At 45.5% G+C, this 20196-nt stretch overlaps 1 protein-coding gene across 5 annotated transcripts in view; it reads right to left on the minus strand.

The window, feature by feature from the left end:
- The window catches only part of NR1H3 (nuclear receptor subfamily 1 group H member 3), a 35731-nt gene that overhangs the window by 12552 nt on the left and 2983 nt on the right, over positions 1–20196 (minus strand). For 3 of the 5 annotated variants that reach the window (XM_081902013.1, XM_081902014.1, XM_081902010.1), the window contains exons 2-3: positions 7376–7471; positions 4959–5187 (exon numbers count right to left, since the gene is read on the minus strand). In XM_081902013.1, the coding sequence (XP_081758139.1) occupies positions 4959–5100 (142 nt within the window). In that variant the 5' untranslated portion in view covers positions 5101–5187; positions 7376–7471. Of the gene's footprint in view, positions 1–4958; positions 5188–7375; positions 7472–8303; positions 8695–8737; positions 9127–20196 lie in introns of those variants that run through there. The other 2 variants (XM_081902012.1, XM_081902011.1) reach the window with 2 other exon arrangements.

Consider the following 20196-nt stretch of genomic DNA (forward strand, 5'->3'; position numbering starts at 1 on the left):
CAAGGCACACCGAACAGATAGCGTTCAATGTGGCCATCCTGGGAGGAGCGCCCATCATTTTGGGGATGAGCTGGCTGGCGCTACACGATCCGCTAGTGGGCTGGCATCAGAGGGTGGTCTCCTTTGGGTCAGCGCATTGCCTAGAACACTGCAAGGAGGGGAAGGTTTCGGGAGGAGACAGAGTCACCCTAGCGGGGATGGAAGTGATGGACAAAGGGAAGGTGCCCCCGCAATACGCAGATCTGAGCAACGTATTCAGCGAAAGGGAAGCAGACAAACTGCCACCGCATAGACCCTTTGACTGTCAAATCAACCTACTCCCAGGGGCCCAACTCCCAGTAGGCAAGCTGTACGCCATGTCAGACAGGGAGATGCAGGAGCTGAGGGAGTTCATTGACAAAAACTTGAAGCGAGGTTTCATCAGAGAGTCCCGAGCGGTGGGGGGCAGCCCAGTGTTCTTTGTGGACAAAAAGAACACAGACAAACCGAGACTGGTGTGTGACTTCAGGGCCCTCAATGCAGTGTCGGAGCCCCTGGCTTTCCCTATGCCCCGAATTGATGACATTTTGACCAGAGTAAGGAAGGGAAAGATTTTTACAAAACTGGACCTGCGGGGGGCGTACAATCTGATACGCATAAGGAAGGGAGATGAATGGAAGACCACCATGTTTACCCCGTTGGGAGCCTTTGAATACCTCGTTATGCCCTTCGGTCTACAAGGGGGCTCCGCGTGTTTTCAAGCTTTTATAAACCACGTTCTGGGACCTTTGCTCTACAAGAATTGTGTGGCCTTTTTAGACGACGTGTTGGTGTATTCGGAAAATGAGGAACAGCATGTGAGGGACGTTCGAGAAGTGTTGGGCAGGCTGCAAGCCAACCAGCTGTGGGTGAAACTGGAGAAGTGCCAGTTTCATACCAAGGAGGTGGAATTCCTGGGGTACCGCTTGTCAGACAAGGGATTGGCCATGGATCCAGGCAAGGTCCAAGCGGTACTGGAATGGAAGACACCGAAGACCAAGAAGGACGTGCAAAGATTCTTGGGATTTGGGAACTTTTATCGGAAGTTCATCAAGAACTTTGCCCACTTGACGGCGCCCATCACCGACTGTCTCAGCAGCAAGAAGAAATTTGTTTGGACGGCAGAGGCGGATCGAGCCTTTGAAGAACTGAAAAGGGCTTTCGCCTCGGAAGAACAACTTCTGCATGTGGATTTACGAAAACCCATGAGAGTGGAAACAGATGCATCCGACCGGGCGGTAGGGGCGGTCCTTCTTCAACCGGGGAGGAGTGCGTCGGAGTGGAGACCGTGTGCCTTCTTCTCGCGGAAGCTGAATAAGTCCGAGAGGAATTACACGGTGTATGACAGGGAACTACTTGCCATTCACGAAGCATTCCGGAGGTGGAGACATTTATTAATTGGGGCACAACACAAGGTGCAAGTGTGCACCGACCACAAAAATTTAGAGTATTGGAGAACAGCTCGAGTGCTCAACCAACGACAAGTGAGATGGGCACAGGAATTCTCCAAATTTAACTTTGAGATTTGTTATGTGCCAGGCCCAGAAAACGTCAGGGCGGACGCGCTCTCACGCAAACCAGAATATTGGGAAGGGGAGGGGGTGATCGAAGAGAGACATGTCATCCCGGAGGACCGCTGGGTGTGTGGGGCGGCGATGGTGGGGCAACGAGAACTGGTGGAGGAAACGGAAAATGATGAATATGCCCAGGATAAGCTCAGAGGTCTCAGGGGGGAGGGCGAGAGCCCGGGAGGTTTTGAGGAAAGAAATGGGGCATTGTATTACAAAGGGGCACTGTATATACCCGAAGGTGAATTGAGGGGGAGAGTACTCAAGCAGTTGCATGATAGCCCCACGGCGGGACATTTTGGGCAACACAAGACCATGTGGTTGGTTACCAGGGAATTTTGGTGGCCTAAGGTGAGGGAAGATGTAAGGGAGTATGTAAGAGGGTGTGACCAATGTCAGCGAGCCAAAGGGGAAAGAAGGGCGCCGGCAGGGTTATTAGAACCTTTACCCACACCAGAACGGCCTTGGGAAGCGATATCAATAGATTTTATGACGGATCTGCCAAGGTCCAAGGGGAAAACAGCCATCATGGTAGTAGTAGACCTGTTAACTAAGATGTGCCACTTTGTAGCATGCTCACATGCAGTCACAGCGGAAGAAACGGCGAAGTTGTTTGTGGAACATATCTTTAGGTTGCACGGGGCTCCCTTGAGGGTGATCTCAGATCGAGGCAAACAATTTACTTCCAGGTTCTGGAGGAAGCTCATGAGCTTGTTACACGTGGAAGTCAATTTTTCAACTGCCCGGCACCCTGAAACCAACGGGCAGGCGGAAAGGGCAAATGGCATTCTTCAACAATATCTTAGGTGTTATGTCAATGACAGAGAGAATGATTGGGTCGAAAAGTTGGCGTTGGCAGAATTTGCCTACAATAATGCGGAGAATGTGTCCACAGGGATGAGTCCCTTTTTGGCTAATTACGGGTGTCACCCCAGGGCATTTCCAGGGGAAGGAGGGGAGAGATGGAGCGTCCCAGCGGCTGAACATTTTGTAGAAGAGATGGAAGCCATCCATCAGCAGCTCCAGCTCAACTTAGAAAGGGCTAAGGCACAATATAAGAAGCAGGCAGACAAGAACAGAAGGGAAGGTGAAACCATAAGGGTGGGGAATCAAGTGTGGTTGTCAACCCAAGGGTTGCCGTTCAAAGGGGGTTGTAAGAAACTGAGGCCCAGAAGATTGGGACCCTTTGAGGTGATTCAGCAGGTCAACCCGGTAGCTTTCAAACTCCGATTACCCAATCACATGAAATTGCACCCAGTGTTCCACAGGTCGTTACTGTCACCATACAGGGGAGGAGGTGAAGGGGAGCACGTCAGGGGACCAGCCTTGGAAGAGAGGGAACGCCGCAACCATGTAGCGGAAATCCTCGATTCCAGGTGGAAGGGAAATCAGGTGGAGTATTTAGTGGCGTGGGAAGGGGAACCGGAGTCAGAAAACACCTGGGTAAGTGCGCAGGAAGTCAATGACGAGGTTTTAACAGAAACGTTCCATCAAAGGTTCCCGAGGAAACCTCAGCCGATAGCAAGGTTTAGGAGGGAGTATTTCGGCACCACCGATGAGGAAGAGGAAATGGAAGGGTTCGCGGAGTCGGAGTTGGAAGAGGGAGTGGACTCTGATGACGAAGAGTACCTAGAGAGTAGGAACAGCAACAAGTGGAAGGAAGTGTTCGCGACGTCGGAAGATGAGGGAGGTTCTTTCAAGGGTTTTACCTCCTCACCGCCAGTAGGAGAGGAGACGGGAGGGGGTGAAGGGGGCCCTGGAGGGGAGGTGGATGTCAGGGAACTGACATCTAAAGCGCCGGAGGTGCAAAGGCTCACTGAGGGTGAGAGAGCAGTAGCAGCGGAAGAGGGAACCAGTAGAGGGCGAGCAAGAACTCCAAGGGAAAGTGAGTCGGAGGGATGGCTCAGAGACGCTTCAAGCGAAACCAGTGGGGAGGTCTCAGGACCTCCTATAGGGACACCCACACCTCGACGGAAACTGTCACGCCGAGAGGCCAGACGACGTGTTTCCGTTAAGGAGCTTTTATGTTGGAAACGTTTCCGAAAGCAGCCACTTTCGGATTCTACTAGTGATTGACGCAGCCATGCTGGAGGGGCTCCGTCACAGGCAGAGGTTTGAAAGCCTGATCAAACTCTGAGGGACTTGCATTTTACGCACAAGCAGCTCATCGTCCCATCACACTTACTGTTAATGCCATACGGTCTTAAGGCTCTGAGGGTCCCCGAGCTAAGTGTGGAGTGTGAGGAAGGGCAAAATACGTTGGAATTTTACACTAATTACACTTTAAACTAAAAGGTTTGCTCTCCTAACATGGTTCAGTTTTTTTTCTGTGGACCAGTCACCAGAGGGCAGCATTGTTCCTTCCTCCATAGCTGAAGTCAGCTATAGCTTTTATGAATGGCTGAGAAATACATTGGGTGGGATTCACCTAAGGAATCCTGTCAGCAGAAGCCTTGAGCAAGGACTTCTGCTTGCACAAAATACCCCCCCCTTCCTGCCCTGTCTGCCCCGAAACTGGCTGGGAGTGGGGTCGGGAGAACCCCCAGAAGAGTATGTGAGGGAAGGAAGAAGAGAAAAAGGTTTGGATTTGATATCCCGCTTTATTACTACCCTAAGGAGTCTCAAAGCAGCTAACATTATCCTTTTCCTTCCACTCCCACAACAAACACTCTGTGAGGTGAGTGAGGCTGAGAGAGTTCAAAGGAGTGTGACTGGCCCAAGGTCACCCAGCAGCTGCATGTGGAGGAGCGGAGACGCGAACTCGGTTCACCAGATTACAAGTCCACCGCTCTTAACCACTACACCACACTGGCTCCAGACAAGGAGACAAGGGCTTGTTCCATCTAGGAAGCTGAAATGTTTGTGCAGAAGAAACACTCGTAATAGAGTAGCATTGAATTCCACCCATTGCTTCCTATGCTGCACACATTTTTTTTTGTTGTTGTTCCTCTGGGCAAACTGTTAATGCAGGCCTTTGAAACATCAAAAAAGAAGTAAATGGGGAACAAGCATATCTCCAGCTTCTCTCTCTTTCTGCCTCCCACAGTTCCCCCATCACTTTCTCAAACCTAGACACAAATGTATTCAAATGTACTCAAGTGTATTTACTCAAGAGTAGGCCCTATTCACGGCTAAACGTTTCTCTCCACCATTTACTTCCTGCAGGGAGTTGTGCACTTTAAACAAAAATTGCGAGGAAGCATTTAAAGAAATGACACACACACACACACACTTTCAATCTGAGGTGGTCCAGGGCAGATTAATTCCACTACTTCTGTCTGTCACCCTGTTTGGTGTAATATATAAATTTCAAGTCTAAACTCCACTCAAAGCATTTGCACTGAGTGGCTGAAACAAGGGTCTGGGTCTCACCTATGTGCTCAGGTGGGATCTCTGAGCCATGGAAAAGTGCAAACCCTTTCTCCTCCATGCCAAAAGCACATGCCTTCTTCCCATGATTCTGTGCCACGAGCTGTGTAGGACCCATGATGGTTGCCCTTGTGGGGCTCCTCATGTCCTTCTTGTCTCTAAAGCATGATTAAGGCGAAGCTTAAGACATTTGAATCCAGTGTTACAATATCCTCACAAAATGGAGAAGGCCCTGGAGGAAAGTGGAAGCAGAAGAAAAGAAAAACACAATTACCAGAGATACCAGCCAAACATTTTTACACTGTTCCTGTGCAACAGTACCAGCCAAGACTGCTGTTCCTTCACAATTGCCATCTCCCCGCTTTCAAATAGGAGGCATCTGATTTAAAAGGTGATTTGCCTTTTAGATCTGATTTTTGATTTCTGACATCTGATTTCTCAAACTACTTTTTTGTTCTGTTCAGTTTGATTATTTTAGATATTATTGAGTGGTATAATTTATATTCCACTTTCCACTGGAAATATAGCGCTCAAGGCAGCTAACAATAAATTCTCTTTAAAAAACAACAACAATACTAGAATGATAATAAACTGGTCAGAACGAAAAGAGACACTAAAGCAGATGATTAAAACAGTGTAAATCAATGCTGCTAATAAAAAGACATCCAAGGAGGGCAAATTTAACCAGATGGTATAAACTGAAAAAGCAAAGGGGTCAGGCAAGCTTCCAGTGCATGACAGTTTCATTTTCATGGAGGCTTCTGAAACAGCAGATAATAAAACCAGGATGGCACTATTAATAAGATAATAAAACCAGGATGGCACTATTAAAGCCCTTCCCTTTAAAAACAGTCAGTTCCCAAAGTCCTGTTGGAATAAAATATAGATACTAGATATATTAAAATAGGGAAAGATTTTAATTTCTGCACCTAAAAATCTGAACCACATAATTTGGTCTTCTGCTGGCATCAGCACAGAAATTAAGCAACTTTGGGGCAAACTAATATGTTCCAGTAAACACGGAGGAGGGGCAGACAACTGGAGCCAAAGAGAAGGGCAAAGACGCTTGCCTAGGGAGATTTCAAAACTGACATGTCATCAATCAACCAAGAAGGCCAAGTCAAACAGTCAAAGAGAAACTTACTGCTAAATTGTCATTTTAACCCACAAGGGCAGTTTTTGGCACCATGAGGGCTTCAAGTCCTTGACTGACTTGGGAAAGATGTAAAAAGTCTCTGAGGCTGTAGATAGTCCACTGCATTTTCACAGCCCCGAACACAGGTTGAAAGAGGGATTCTTGCCCAAAGGATGTGGTTAGTCTGGCATATGGCAGCAGACCTGACATTTCTGACCTCCATTTTAAAAGTGTCCAAATTCCATTTTGAGTGCTAATAAATCTCATTTGGTTTATTTCCCTGTCTGTAAGCCAGTCCAGGGGATGCGGGTGGCGCTGTGGGTAAAACCTCAGCGCCTAGGGCTTGCCGATCACATGGTCGGTGGTTCGAATCCCCGTGGCGGGGTGAGCTCCCGTCGTTCGGTCCCAGCTCCTGCCCACCTAGCAGTTCGAAAGCACCCCTAAGTGCAAGTAGATAAATAGGTACCGCTTTATAGCGGGAAGGTAAACGGCGTTTCTGTGTGTTGCGCTGGTGCCAGTTCACCAGAGCAGCTTCGTCACGCTGGCCACGTGACCCGGAAGTGTCTCCGGACAGCGCTGGCTCCCGGCCTCTTAAGTGAGATGGACGCACAACCCTAGAGTCGGACACGACTGGTCCGTACAGGCAGGGGTACCTTTACTTTAAGCCAGTCCAGTCCGATTCACTTTCCTGCCTAGTTCATAGCTGCTCAATCAACCTCAAATGGCTGTCAATACTGTACTTTGGAGAGCAACCCTAGAGTCAAACACGACTGGTCCGTACGGGCAGGGGTACCTTTACTTTAAGCCAGTCCAGTCCGATTCACTTTCCTGCCTAGTTCATAGCTGCTCAATCAACCTCAAATGCCTGTCAATACTGTACTTTGGAGAGCAATGGCCAAATGACTTCCTCTGTGAGAGGTAAATTAAAATTCTTCCCTTTGGGGTCCCTTCTGCTGACCTAAACACCTGAGAGGATCTGCACAATTCTTTATGTCTGAAGAGGTGACTAAGAAGCAGCTGCAGCCTTCTTAAAGGAAACACTGGGTCTGCGATTGGACTAACCTAGAATGCCTTTTTGCTGCCGCAAAGAAAACTGTGTACAATTCCAAGGAACAGTGCTTTTTTAAAGGAGGTACTCAAGTGTATGCAGTACCGGCACCTCTTTTTTCGTTGTTATAAAGTGTGACACTTACTGTAACAACTTCATGGTGAGTACTGGCACCTAGAAAAAAAGCACTGGGTACAGCACTGAAATATTTTGCAAAATGCTGCACTCTAATCTTACCTTTGTGGATCCACAAGCAGTTGCAGTTTGTTCGTGCGTATCTAGGGTTGCCAGCCCCAAATTTCCAAAATTTGGAGTGCTCTGCAGCTGTCGTATCTGAAACAAGAGGTATTTGTTATTTCAATTGGAAGACACTGTTGTGAAATAAGAAGAAAAAAATCAAGTGTTATTTAGCACCCCACATCCCCTGGTTGTGTAAGGTTGTTCTTGAGTTATAGAATCCATATTGGAGACCCCTTTTCATATTTTTATCTGTAAAACAATGGCCAGAGTTAGACTAGTCTAACATACACTGAAAATGAAAATATACAATTAATTTTAAAATTTAAAGCATTCAGAACAGAGACCAACACCTAACTAAAATGTTTTACTGTTTACTTTGCCTGAAATCTGCAATTCTCAGAGTCAAATCAAATGAACAGTAAGGATTTGTTTTGCTTTTTTAGGTTGGCCACTAATGGGTTTAAAATCAGCACATCTGGATATAGAACAGCCCTCAAGTATTATTCTTTTATTCCAAATTATCAATAACTTTGTCAACAACAACAGCATACACCCTATTGTAGGGGTCAAAAAGCTTGCAGAAGATTCAAACCATTTCCATCTCATCAATATCTATATGCCTAACAAGGACAAATCAGGATCTCTCAAGTCTCTCACTTGGGTGCAGATCTCAGATGGCAGCAGAGCTGGCTCATCCTACAGGAGAATTGCCAGGTCCTACCAAGAGAGGCAACCTGTCACACTGAGAACAATAGAATAAGAACACTAATGCTTCCCACCCTGCTGTTGAGAATTCCACCAGCTTTTTGCTAAAAAAAAATTATTGGAATCCAGTTAAAATATGTAAAACTCAATGTACATTTGCAATAATCAGATTTAATTTAATTACATTTACTGGAGTTCAGTAATGTTGCATTAAGAGTACCTGTAAACTGGAAAGTTGGTGACCACTGCCTTGCCAAGTTGTTGACAGTGTCAGCCCCAGAGGCAAAATGTACAGAATGTTATAAAGCCTTCCTCTCCAAAGTGCAACTAGAATGAACAGCAAAGCCCCATGGGGAAGTACATGTAGGTGAAAGGCTGAGGGAAGCATATATCTCTTAGTCTGTGGTCACATTTGTGTCTCAGATCAGGCGCCAAGTACTTCCAAGTTACCTTGGCACCAGCTCCAACCCCGCCTAGAAACAGCGGAACAACTCAGAGAGCAAAAGTCCTAAGTACAGCAAATTTTGTCACTTCAGGAACATGGTGCTACCAAAACAACCCAAGATGTTTCATCCTGTGGCCACCATCCACACCCCAGCCACAAAATGACTCCCCTTCCCTTCAGAGTAAAGGTTATGTTCGCGAGTGGCAAACCTGTGGCTCCTCAAATGTTGCTGGACTACAGTTCCCATCATGCTTGACCATCGTCCATGCTAGCTGGGGGTGAGCAGACTTGGCTCTATTCCTTCATTATTCCATTTCAGTATGGGTTTGGGATTTGTTCTCATAGCCAATTCTCTTAAGGGCCAAATGACAAGTTAGCAAGCAGCTGTATATAATCTCCCCTCTGATGTTTTGTGTTAACTGAAAGAGAAGACTACAGTCTTGAGCAGAGCATCAGCTTTGTTTGTTGTGTTTATTGTTTATGACTACTGTTGGCAGTTATGTAATTTTTTATATGTTGTTAAGCCGCCTTGAGCATGGTTTTAACTTTGGAAAGGTGGCATACAAATAAAATGATTGATGACTGACTGACTGACTGACTGACTGATTGATTGATTGATTGATAAGCTGTTCATTCCCTTTGGGCTGTTCCCCATGCCATAAATTTGCCTCCCAGCTGCTTTTCATCACACAGGTGGAAAAGAACAGGCCCCCATTTGTTCCCCACCCGTATAAGGAGAAAAACAGCTTATTGGGCTTCCCCAACTGGAAAAAATAGCACAAAGGAGAAAAGTAAATAGCTCCCATGTCTCTTTTTGCTGTGCAGGACAGTCTCCCACCCGTCCTTCGTTTTTAAAAGCTGCTTTTCAACTTTAGATTAAACTGTCAGGGAGAAAAGTAAAATGCAATGGAGTTTGTGCAATTTGGCCCTGGATTTTGCCTTTCCCCATAGAAAAGCCCCCCACAGGCTAGTCTTGTCTCAGCCAGCGTTCCTTTGCCTGCACTTCATTCCTCTGCTCCCGCTGGTCTAAGAATCTCACTGATGGAAGCAATCCTAACAGGACTGTAAGACAGGACTGGCCAAAGGCATTTTGCAGCCTAATGCAAAGAACAAGATGGCTTCCTCCTCCACTCTGTGTACCGAAGCCAACTGAATTAACTGCTTATTTCAACACTGCCAATGAGACAATGGTCCTCCACTGCAACTGAGGGCATGATATGGCCTTCAAACCGGTTTTAGATGATATACAGTGGTACCTCGGGTTAAGTACTTAATTCATTCCGGAGGTCCGTTCTTAACCTGAAAGTGTTCTTAACCTGAAGCACCACTTTAGCTAATGGGGCCTCCTGCTGCTGCCACGCCGCCGGAGCACAATTTCTGTTCTCATCCCGAAGCAAAGTTCTTAACCCGAGGTAATATTTCTGGGTTAGCGGAGTCTGTAACCTGAAGGGTATGTAACCTGAAGCATATGTAACCCAAGGTACCACTGTATTGATATATTGGCCAGCCACAGTAATTACTGAAGTACTACTAGCAGAGGTGAATGCTAATGGAGGGAAATATGAGGTTAAGGATGCATAACAGAATACATAGTCACGAACATTTTCTGGTACGTAACAGGCTGGTGCCACCATGACATTTTGCTCTGGACAATTTCTCTTATTTTTATGCCACCCAGCAAAATTTTTCACAAGCTTCCTAAAAGACTTCCTCACTTCGTTTTGAGGATCTACCATAGGGAAACTAAATGTTCTCACGGGGCTCTCTCTCCATTTGTTCCTCTTGATCTCTTCCCCCAGTACCCTTTATTTCCTCAAAGCTTTTTTGGAACTGTTCTAATCCACCACCCTCAAACTATTCAGAAGTAGCAATGTACTACTTTTAAATATTTGTGACCCAAACTTGAGGTGGTAGAATACTGGGGAGAGAAGTTAACTCTGGAGACACTATGATTCTATGAATCTCCCAAACATCCTCTATATAGCATGCAAAGCTGGAACAGAGGCTGTCTCTGAATCCCTAGCTTGAAAGAGTTCCCCATTCCAACAGACTCAGGACAAATTATAAAAAGTCTTTAACAAGTATTCTGTAGAAAAAGATTCTGGCCCCAATAGTGCATTCCATGCAGGAACTCTTTTTCACGTGTTGCACTATTAATTGCTTCAATTGTTCATCTCTCAAAACTTACAGCTTTAGTTCATTTCTAAATCAAAATTCAGCAACATATTATTATTATCACACACACAAATTGTTTTACAATTTAAAATACTCATTTAAACATCCTTAAAATATCAATGACTTCCCTTCTTCTCTTCCCGTGGTTCATTTTGCATATCTTAAATCCCTGCATATTTTACATAAAGCAAACCATTCAGTATTCCATTACATCCATCAAAACTTTTTTACACTGTTGAATTTACCTTATTGCTAAATGCTACCAATGTTTCCAAGGGTACACAACTCCCCCCCCCCCATATATTCAATAAATATTTTTCAATCTTCTCTAAACATATGTTCTTCTTGTTCTCTTATTCTGTATGTTAGATCTGGAAGCTGTGTATATTCCGTCAGCTTAAGTTGCCATTCTTCTTTAGTTGAGACCTCACTCTTTTTCCATTTGGGGGCCTACAAAATACAGGCCGCAGTAGTGGCATACATAAATAACCTCTCTTTTTTTTACACCTGGGAATTTCAGTCTGAATTATCCCAACAGAAACGATTCTGGGTTTTTTGGGAAAGTACTTTTAAAAGTATTATTACACTTTTTTAAAGGCTGCTCCCACGCCACACATTAGCCTTATTCACATCTTTAATAAAACATTACCGTTAGGGGTGATGTTCTATGCACATGGAGCAGACACTGCACAGATGCTGCTCTACTGCTCTTCACGGCCGCTCGCTCTTTGCAACAAGGAATGTGTGTTCAGCAGCTTACTGCACGGAAGGAACCATTTCCTCCTCGCCACTGCAAATACCTGCCACTTGGAAGCAGCCGCCACCCGTAGGAGACACTTAACATTGATCCCACAAGGCAGCTATTTCTTATGGTATTCCTCGAAAATGTGACCTGTGTTGCTGGATGACACCTCCAAGGATGATGGGAACTGTAGTCCAGCAACATTTAGAGGGCCTCTGGTTCCCTACACCTAGACTAGGGGTAGGCAACCTAAGGCCCGGGGGCCAGATGCGGCCCAATCGCCTTCTCAATCCAGCCTATGGACGGTCAGGGAATCAGCGTGTTTTTACATGAGTAGAATGTGTGCTTTTATTTAAAATGCATCTCTGGGTTATTTGTGGGGCATAGGAATTTATTATTTTTTCCCCAAAATATAGTCCACCACAAGGCCCACGGCTGAAAAAGGTTGCTGACCCCTGACCTAGACTAAGAGATGCAAAGTAAAATGGAAACATTTTAGTAGCTAACCCCTTGATAAACCCCTTGATAAAAGGGTTTCTACTTGAAACACACCGAGGTTTTAATAGAAACCAAATAATTTGCTGCAGAGCTGTCACTGGATAAACATTAGGAATCCTATTTAAAGAAAGGAAACTTCAAGGTTACAGATAATTTCAAGGGGGAAGTGGGAGTAAAGTTAGGAAGAACTGTACATGATCAACAACATTTTTGTTCATTTCCTAACAGATACACAGTCAAACACTATGCATATTTACTCAGAAGGAAATTCCACTTAATTCAGTTGTGCTTACCCACAATTGAGAGTGCACAGGGTTGCAGCCTTAACAGTAATCTTTCTTTTAAAAGCTAGGAAGTCTTCTCTAGGAATAAATGAAAAACATACTTCGTAACACAGAGATGAGAACTAACAGCCAGATAACTACCAAATTCTATTCATTATATCCTGCTGCAGAAGGTTCCATTTGTGGCTTATTGCACAGCTAATTTTTCACTTACACATTGCACATGCAACTGAAATATTTGCATGTTCTTATTTTTTAATTGCTAGTTTTAATAAAATGGGATTGTTTAGTTGAGATGTTTCCCATTGAGTTTTATTGTTGTATTTTATGCAAACAGCCTTGGGGCGATTTTTATTCTTGAAGAGAAGGAAGGAAGGAAGGAAGGAAGGAAGGAAGGAAGGAAGGAAGGAAGGAAGGAAGGAAGGAAGTTCTCCATTTACTCCTGCTTCCTCTTCCTATGTTGTTTCCCGTGTTGAATTTTAGATATTAAGTTCTGTGGGGCAATGATCTTTCAGCTTGTACTTTGCAAATGGCTATGCAGATCTGAGGCCTATAAAAATAACAGCAGCAGCCAAGTTCCTAGCTAAATTCCATCAGGAAAAAAAGATTGAAGCAAATTTCAGTGCCATTCTTTCAGTTGTTTCACAGAACACAAAAGTCAACTTTTCCCTGGCTGAACATGACAGGAGATTCACAGGAGCTGAAAGACACCTTTTGTCTGAAAACACTCCCCTCCCCCCAGTAAAAGCAATCCTCACCCCACACCTTCCAGTAAAAGGAGATAAGCCCATTTTACAGCAGTAATCCAGAACTATCATTTTGTTCTTTTCACCTCAGCCTTAAACAAAAACCTGCTGCTTGTGACTCTTTGAATCAATTGGTCACCTCCTCTTCTGCCCCTCACTGCATAGGTGTCCTGGGCAGAAACTCAAAGGAGCTAAAAGAGATGTGGAAAATGGTAATTTTATAGTAGATAGATGCTGCATATATACTACTACACCTTCAAAGCACATTCATATCACATTTCCCCCCCTCAAAGAATTCTGGGAACTGGAGTTTACCTCTCACAGAGCTCCATGTCCCAGCAACCCTTAACAAACTACAGTACCCAGAATTTTCTGAGGAGGGAAATGTGTTTCGCAGATGCTTTAAAGGTATTGTGTGTACACAGTCACAAGCAGATCCTAGAACGGACAGTAGTTCCTCCCCTCTCTGCCTGCAGGATTTACAATGGACAGAAAGAGAGGGAAAAGAAGGGATTGTTCTTACCTACAGTAATCTTTCTGGCTGTTTCTCAGACAGGAGTTCCCTGAATCACAGCCAGTGCTGGTGGTGGATGGCTTACTTGCCTGCAGAGGCAACTGCCTCAGGCGGCAGGATTCATGGGAGCAACAGATCCCAATGCAGATATTTCTTTGCTGCTTCTTCCTGATATAGATCTTCATTCACTGCTTCTTCTTTGGCAGGGAGGTGGGAGCTATTTTGTGATCCACCTCAGGAGCCAAAATGTGGCACAACCACAACTGCCGGCACTTGAGCTAGACTGCCCCTTATTTTGTCGCACAGGTTCCAACTGTAAGCTCGTCTGAGGGTGAGATACTGGCTCCCTCACCCAACTTTAGTCAACATTGTTATTCCTGACCTAAAGGGGGTTCTAAGTGCTTTTAATGTTTGTAAGACAGGGTCACATGCAGCAGCAGAAGTGTCTTCCTGCGGTGTCACAGGGGTCAGGAACAGCTGCACCTGTCAACAAAACTCTTCCTGCTCCACAACTACCAGAGATCCCTGGAAGGCCAGACATCCACAATCTTTAGCTGGCCAGACCCTTTAGACCTTCTCCCTGACACTGCAGGACCCCTATGTCCCCTCTCCACATTGCTTTCCCTCCATCTCTGTGTGTCCTCCAAGCCTTCTGCTTCCACTGCCCGTAATACTGCAAAACCCTATACACCAGGGGCTGAGAACCTTCTTCCAACCCCAGAACCACACTCCCTTCTGGGAAACCTTCCTGGGGCCACATGACAGTAGTGGGTGGGGCCACAGGCAAAAGAGGGTGGAGCAACTGGGGTAAATCTTACTTCTGTACAGAAAGCTAGTTTCTGCGAACACTAAGATGCACATCTCTCTATCCTCCATCCAGGCAAGGAAGAGATATTATCAGGCTTCAAGGACACATTCCCAACAGGCAAAAACATTTAAGGAAAGCTAAAAGCAGGGACAGTAACCGGCATGTTATAGGAGAGGGGAGTTGCAGGAGAGCAAGGGCCAGACAGGGAGACTTGGAGGGTCACATGTGGCCTCTGGGTTTGAGGTTCCCCACCCTTGCTAAATACCACTTCCACCCAACTCATGGGCCCTTTTCTGTTATTTTCTTGCTGGGTTTAGGAGAACGCACTCTAGAAAACTGCCATAGCCTGGGCAGATTGCTTCTGGCTGGCTGGTCTCCAAGACTTGGATGCACCCATGACAGAAGAATGAATTTTAGGATGGACATTTTGTATCTTACATTTTCCCCCCCTGGTGTTTGTTTTCATCTGTACACATTTTATCTTGTTAAATCATTTTTGAGACCTTTGCTTTTATAAAGTGACCAATGGGTATAATAAATTATAACAACAATAATAATAATGTTTCTGCATGCATGTCACAGCTCCAGCAACAACTTGCAGAAAAGGGTTGTGGCACAGCGGTGCACAGATCAGCCCCAGTCACAGGCTTGGAGGCCTCTTCCTGCTTCTCCTGGCACAGTCTGGCAGGGGCTGCTGGCAGGAGAAAGTGATGTAGCCCAGCCACTTCAATCAACTATAATACAAAGCACAAGGACTTTAAGAGCTTGAAGCACAGGGCAGGATAGTAGTACAATGTACGGCTCTCTGTTTATGGAAGATATACCTGTGAGGAGCTATTAATCATAGGTAACTCAAGCTTCCATATTCAAGGACAGCATATTAGACATGGGGATAAAAGATCAAAATAGGAATGCTGTCTTCATGTCTTGCTTGTGAGCTTTCCAGAGGCAGTTAACTGGTCTCTGTCAGAAAGAAAATGCTGGACCATATGGGTCTCTGGTTTAACCCAGCAAGACTCTTTTAACAGCTACCAAAAGGGAGAAGGAGAAAAGGCTTGCCATAAAGACACCGTTTAAAAGCGGGGAAGTATAAGCTTAAATCAGGTGTAATCAGCTGCTTCAGAAAAAGTACTTCAATAAATTAACAAATGAGGATGTTGCTATTTTTATAAAAAGCTCACCAGTTTAGTGTTTGTTTCAGTTTCAAAAATATCTTAAAATTAAGAGACTTATGAAACATAACCACAACTGCAACTCTGGAAATTTAAGAATATCTTATTGTCAAATTAGTTGTGTAACTTAAGTGTCTTCTGCAGATTGTTTCCATTTCCCTTTCTCTGCTCCACCCTTTACTCCCACAATTAGGATACAAGGGACGCCTCTCCCACTCCAAAACCATGAAAGACAAAGTCACAAAAGCTCACACAGATGCATGTTTCCCTTCATCTGGTTGACAAAGCTCATTCGCTGCTTAGGTAGCTGAGGGGGCCCAGAGAGAGAAGAGGAGGGTCTGCACTTTCGAAAGTGAACTGTAGTAACCTTAGGTCCTTGGCTCAGCTCAGAGCCAGGTCTGACTCCACTATCAGCGCTGACCTTTGGACGGACAGCAGGAAATGCAATCATGACTTTGACAACTTTGTCAAGGGATTCAAACAGGAAAAATCACATTAGTGCTCTTCCCTTGAGAGAAAAGCAAGGGTGTGGGGTGGGACACCCAAGAATGGTCCCTACCTCCTCCCATCCTCCACAAGGCAGCTTGAGGCACGTTGACAAGGACAGCCAATATTCAGGGAAATAATAAGTCAGGGAAAATGCCGGGCCGCGGAAAAAGCTAGAAGCAAGCCTCAACGCTGATCCATGTGAACTCAGCTGTTCTGCCACCAGTGCACTCTTGTACCATTTGCCCTGGGACAACCTGTAAATGTTAAAAACCTGCTGGATCAGAGCAAAGGCCTCAATAGTCCTGCATTCTGTTCTTGCAATGGCTAACCAGATGTTGGGGGAAAGCCCACAAGAGGGTGCAAAAGCTCTGATCCCGAGAGGTATATATTCAATCTGGTCCTGGGGCCAGTTTAAACCTCTCCACCAAGCCCAGCACAGGGGAAATCCAGCAAGTGCTGCGATGGAGAATTCACCCACCACAGCCCTGGGCTGGCAAGAGAGGTTTAAGCTCCTCCCTCAAGCCCAGCACAGTAACAGGGATGAGCGTGGGGTGAGTGTATCTGGGTGTGAGAGAAAGACTGCATGTGAGTGAGTGAGTGAGTGAGTGAGTGAGTGAGGTATTCCTGTGTGGTGAGCTTACGTTCTGTATACATGGGGACATGCAAGAGCTTAAACAGGATGGAGGGCAGCCTGGGTGAGGATAGGGCTGCTGCCCCCTAATATGCATCTATATAGGACTGGTCTGTGGGAGACGGGGTGTTTGCTACAGTATGGTTCTGCTTGTATTTATTGGATCAGGACCCACTTGCAATGAATTGAGTAGAGTGGGTGATTAATGATGTTGTGCAGGTGTGGGGGATTCCCTTTTTGTGACAATATGTGACAACAGGTGTGGGGCAGGTAGCAGTGGGGTCTGGTCCAAAGGGGCTTTGCAGGCATTGCCAATTATGAGTGTCTCCAATCAGGTGGTTGTCGGGCACTTGGAAAGAACTGCACAAAGGGCTTAGTAAGCCCTAATCCTGGTACTTGGGAAGTGCCAAGCATAGAGCTTGCAAAGCACATTGCACACCGTGTCCCACCCAGCTGATTGTTGGGTGTTTGGGAAGCACCATGCAAACCAGCCTTGGTCAACCATGCCCAAGATGCTTCCAGGTAGATTACTACAATGCACTCTAAATGGGGCTGCCCATTTGGTCTACTGACTGAACATTGAAGAGAGGGACATGGGAAGAAAACTAGCCAGACTGCTGAAGTCTATAAGAGAAGTTAGTGGAGGAGGCGGGGGCGAAGGAACAAAAATATGAGAACTTTAAAAGTTCCATATTAGGTATAAGGAGAATGATGGCTAGAAAGTGGGAGAAGCCCATCTGTGAGCCAGGGAATGTGCATAGTCCTAACTGCCAGTGGCACAAGGCCAAATGTGAAGACGAACTTTCTGCAGACTTTGCCCGGCCAAGTTGCGTTCCCTTCTCACAACATCTGACATCACAACAAACTGCCGGCTAGAAAACAGTCCCGCAAGTCAAGCTGAAGTGTCCTTGGCTCCAAGCCAGCCAGTGACAGGGCTGCACTCAAGGCACACCCACCAGACGAGAAACAAGAGCCTTGAATTTCTCCAGCATGGCTTCAATTACTTGGAGCGTTGCTCTGTTGCTCTCCCAATGCCCTGCCCTTCCTGATGTCTCGTGTCTGATAAGGCTTTACCTACTTCATCCAGCAACTTGCCAGGCAGCTTAAAACAACTTCTTTTATTTCCATAGCTTCTGTAGGTGATCACCAGCCCTTGCTGGTGTAAAACACTGTCTGTTGCATTGCAGCAGCAGTAGAGATGGGGAACAAGTAGCCCTCCATATGTTGTTGGACTCTCATCAGTCCAACCAGCAGGCCCAATGGTCAGGGATAATGGGAGCTGTTGCCTCAAAACATCTGGAAGGCCACAGATTGCTCATCTCTAGTACTGTATAATAAAATGGAAACTAAAATCAAATAACCACATCATTGTATTGCTTTCACAAAAGATAGAAATATTATGTGCTAAGTTTTTCCTTTATGTCCTGCATGCCTCATAACACTGAAAGCCACAAGTGGATGAAGGAAACATGAGAATAATAAACAATGGAAGGATATATCATCTCTTTCCACTTAAACTGGATAATTAAGACTTAAGAAGTATCAAGTGCATCTTAGTAAGATGGGACTCCCCTTTGAAATCTAGACCTGTTTGTGTGATCTGTCTGCTATGTGGGCTCTAGCAGAATCTATCCCACCCCCCGCTGTTACCCTCCCCTCCCCTAAAATGTTGTGTGTCCCCCTACACACACACACACATTTTGGAGGTGGCTCAAGCCCTTGCCTCTGGACAAAGCCCTGAGTCATATGATTTATTTTTAAATGCTATGTTTTTAAAATTGCAGAAACAAAGTTCACGGCGTTCTACACGCTTTAATTAAATATGGACAGGATGTACAAATGGGGAACCTGCTAATTTGACAGTGTCCAGAGATATGAAAGCCTGAATGTGTGGGAAGAAGTATTCTTCATTCTGAAGTGATCATGCGAGGAACAGCACACTTGAGTTGGCCGCTCATTCAAACATAAAAGAGAGATGCAGTGCTGGGAGGATTAAGCAAGGGAGGTTTCAAGGCCTAGCAAGAGTATCTCCTCTCTTCCACAAGACATTACTTCAAATTTGGGAATGGGCCTTCCATATTAGTTATCTTGCTACAACTAGCAGCTTTTCATATGGAGGATGGACACTGGGGTCCTCAGCCAACTGCTCCATGCTGTCTGGACCAAGGAATAAACACACACACACACACACACAAAAAAAATTATTGGTCTGCCTAATTAGGATGGCTGCAATAGTCACACCAGTCTAAAGACAGGATTAAACATCATCATCATCATTTTATTATTTATACCCCTGTTCACAGGGAGGGCGCCACTACCCAGAAGGCCCTGAAGGGCCTGCTACCTCCATGAGAGCCTGGAGGTGGCCAAAAGGGAGCCAAGAAAAGTGTAGGTGAGGGAGAAGGATGTGACAAACTAGGTCCGGGCTGTACATGTGGAAGATGAGTGTCACAGAACTGCTAGGCAATCAGAAAAGAAAATACCTGAACGGCCTTAAGATTGAAAGAAGAGTGGTTTGAAATGGCATCCTGCTGTTGTTTAAGAATTACAAGACACATCTGCCCATTTCCAGCTGGAAAGGAGCAGTGATAACACCCAGGAGCTACAGGAAAGTTGGTGGAGAGGAAGGAAGACAGCTCAAAATCACAGGAGGACCCAAAGACAAAAACAGAGTAGTCCTGTTTCCAGGCATTCCTAACCCTGTGGCTGCCTCTGTGCAGTAGGCATGGGAACCTGTGGCCTCCAGACATTGTTGAACTACAATTCCCACCATCCCTGGGAATGCTGGCTGAGGCTGACAGGAGTTGAAGTTCAGCAGTAATTTCAGGATCACAGGTTCCCCATCCCTGCTGTATAGCAGGCCCCAACACAGGCCCCAACACATATTTATATATGTTGAATTGTATGTACAGATGCAAGTTAAGATGGTGGGAGGCTGGAACTGCACTGTGCTTTGTAAGCAAAGGTATTAAAACAGTTTGAGAAGAGGGGCAGGAGATCTGGGGCCCAGTACAAAACACCCAGGTTCAGCACCCTCAGGCCATCTCCTAAAGACATATCTGATACAAAGTCAGCCACAGGGTTAGGAAAACCTGGAAGCAGGTTTTCAAGTCTAACTGCAACAATTTTCAATGAGGGCATAGGGGAAGTACACAGGGGAAGGGTTAACTCTCCTGCCTCCAGCTGCAACCTTCACAAACCAAAAATTTCCCACTGGGCAGCAATTAGGCTTAAAAAATAGCTTCCATTGGCACTAATAGAAACCCTTTTTAAAGTCTAATTACTGCACAGGTCAGACGGGGAAGCTCCCATAGGCCATAACTGGCTTGCAGGCTAGCAGTTCTTATTCCTGTTGCATAAAGTACAGATTTGCCCAACATACGGATCTACTAAATGGAAGGGAGAACTAACTTAGGAAGGGCTGGATCAGACCAAAGGTCCATCTGTTCCAGGGTTCTAGCAGTGGTCAGCCTGATGCTTTTGAGAAGCAGACAAGCGTGGTATGAAAGCAAACTCCCTTTCCCACTGTTTGTCACCAAATGAGGGTATTTAAAAAAAAAAAATAGCCAGCTGAAACACAATCAAAATACAGGTTAAACAAAGAGCTGG

This window comes from Podarcis melisellensis (genome assembly GCF_964234715.1).
Source record: "Podarcis melisellensis genome assembly, chromosome: 1".
NCBI lineage: Eukaryota > Metazoa > Chordata > Lepidosauria > Squamata > Lacertidae > Podarcis > Podarcis melisellensis.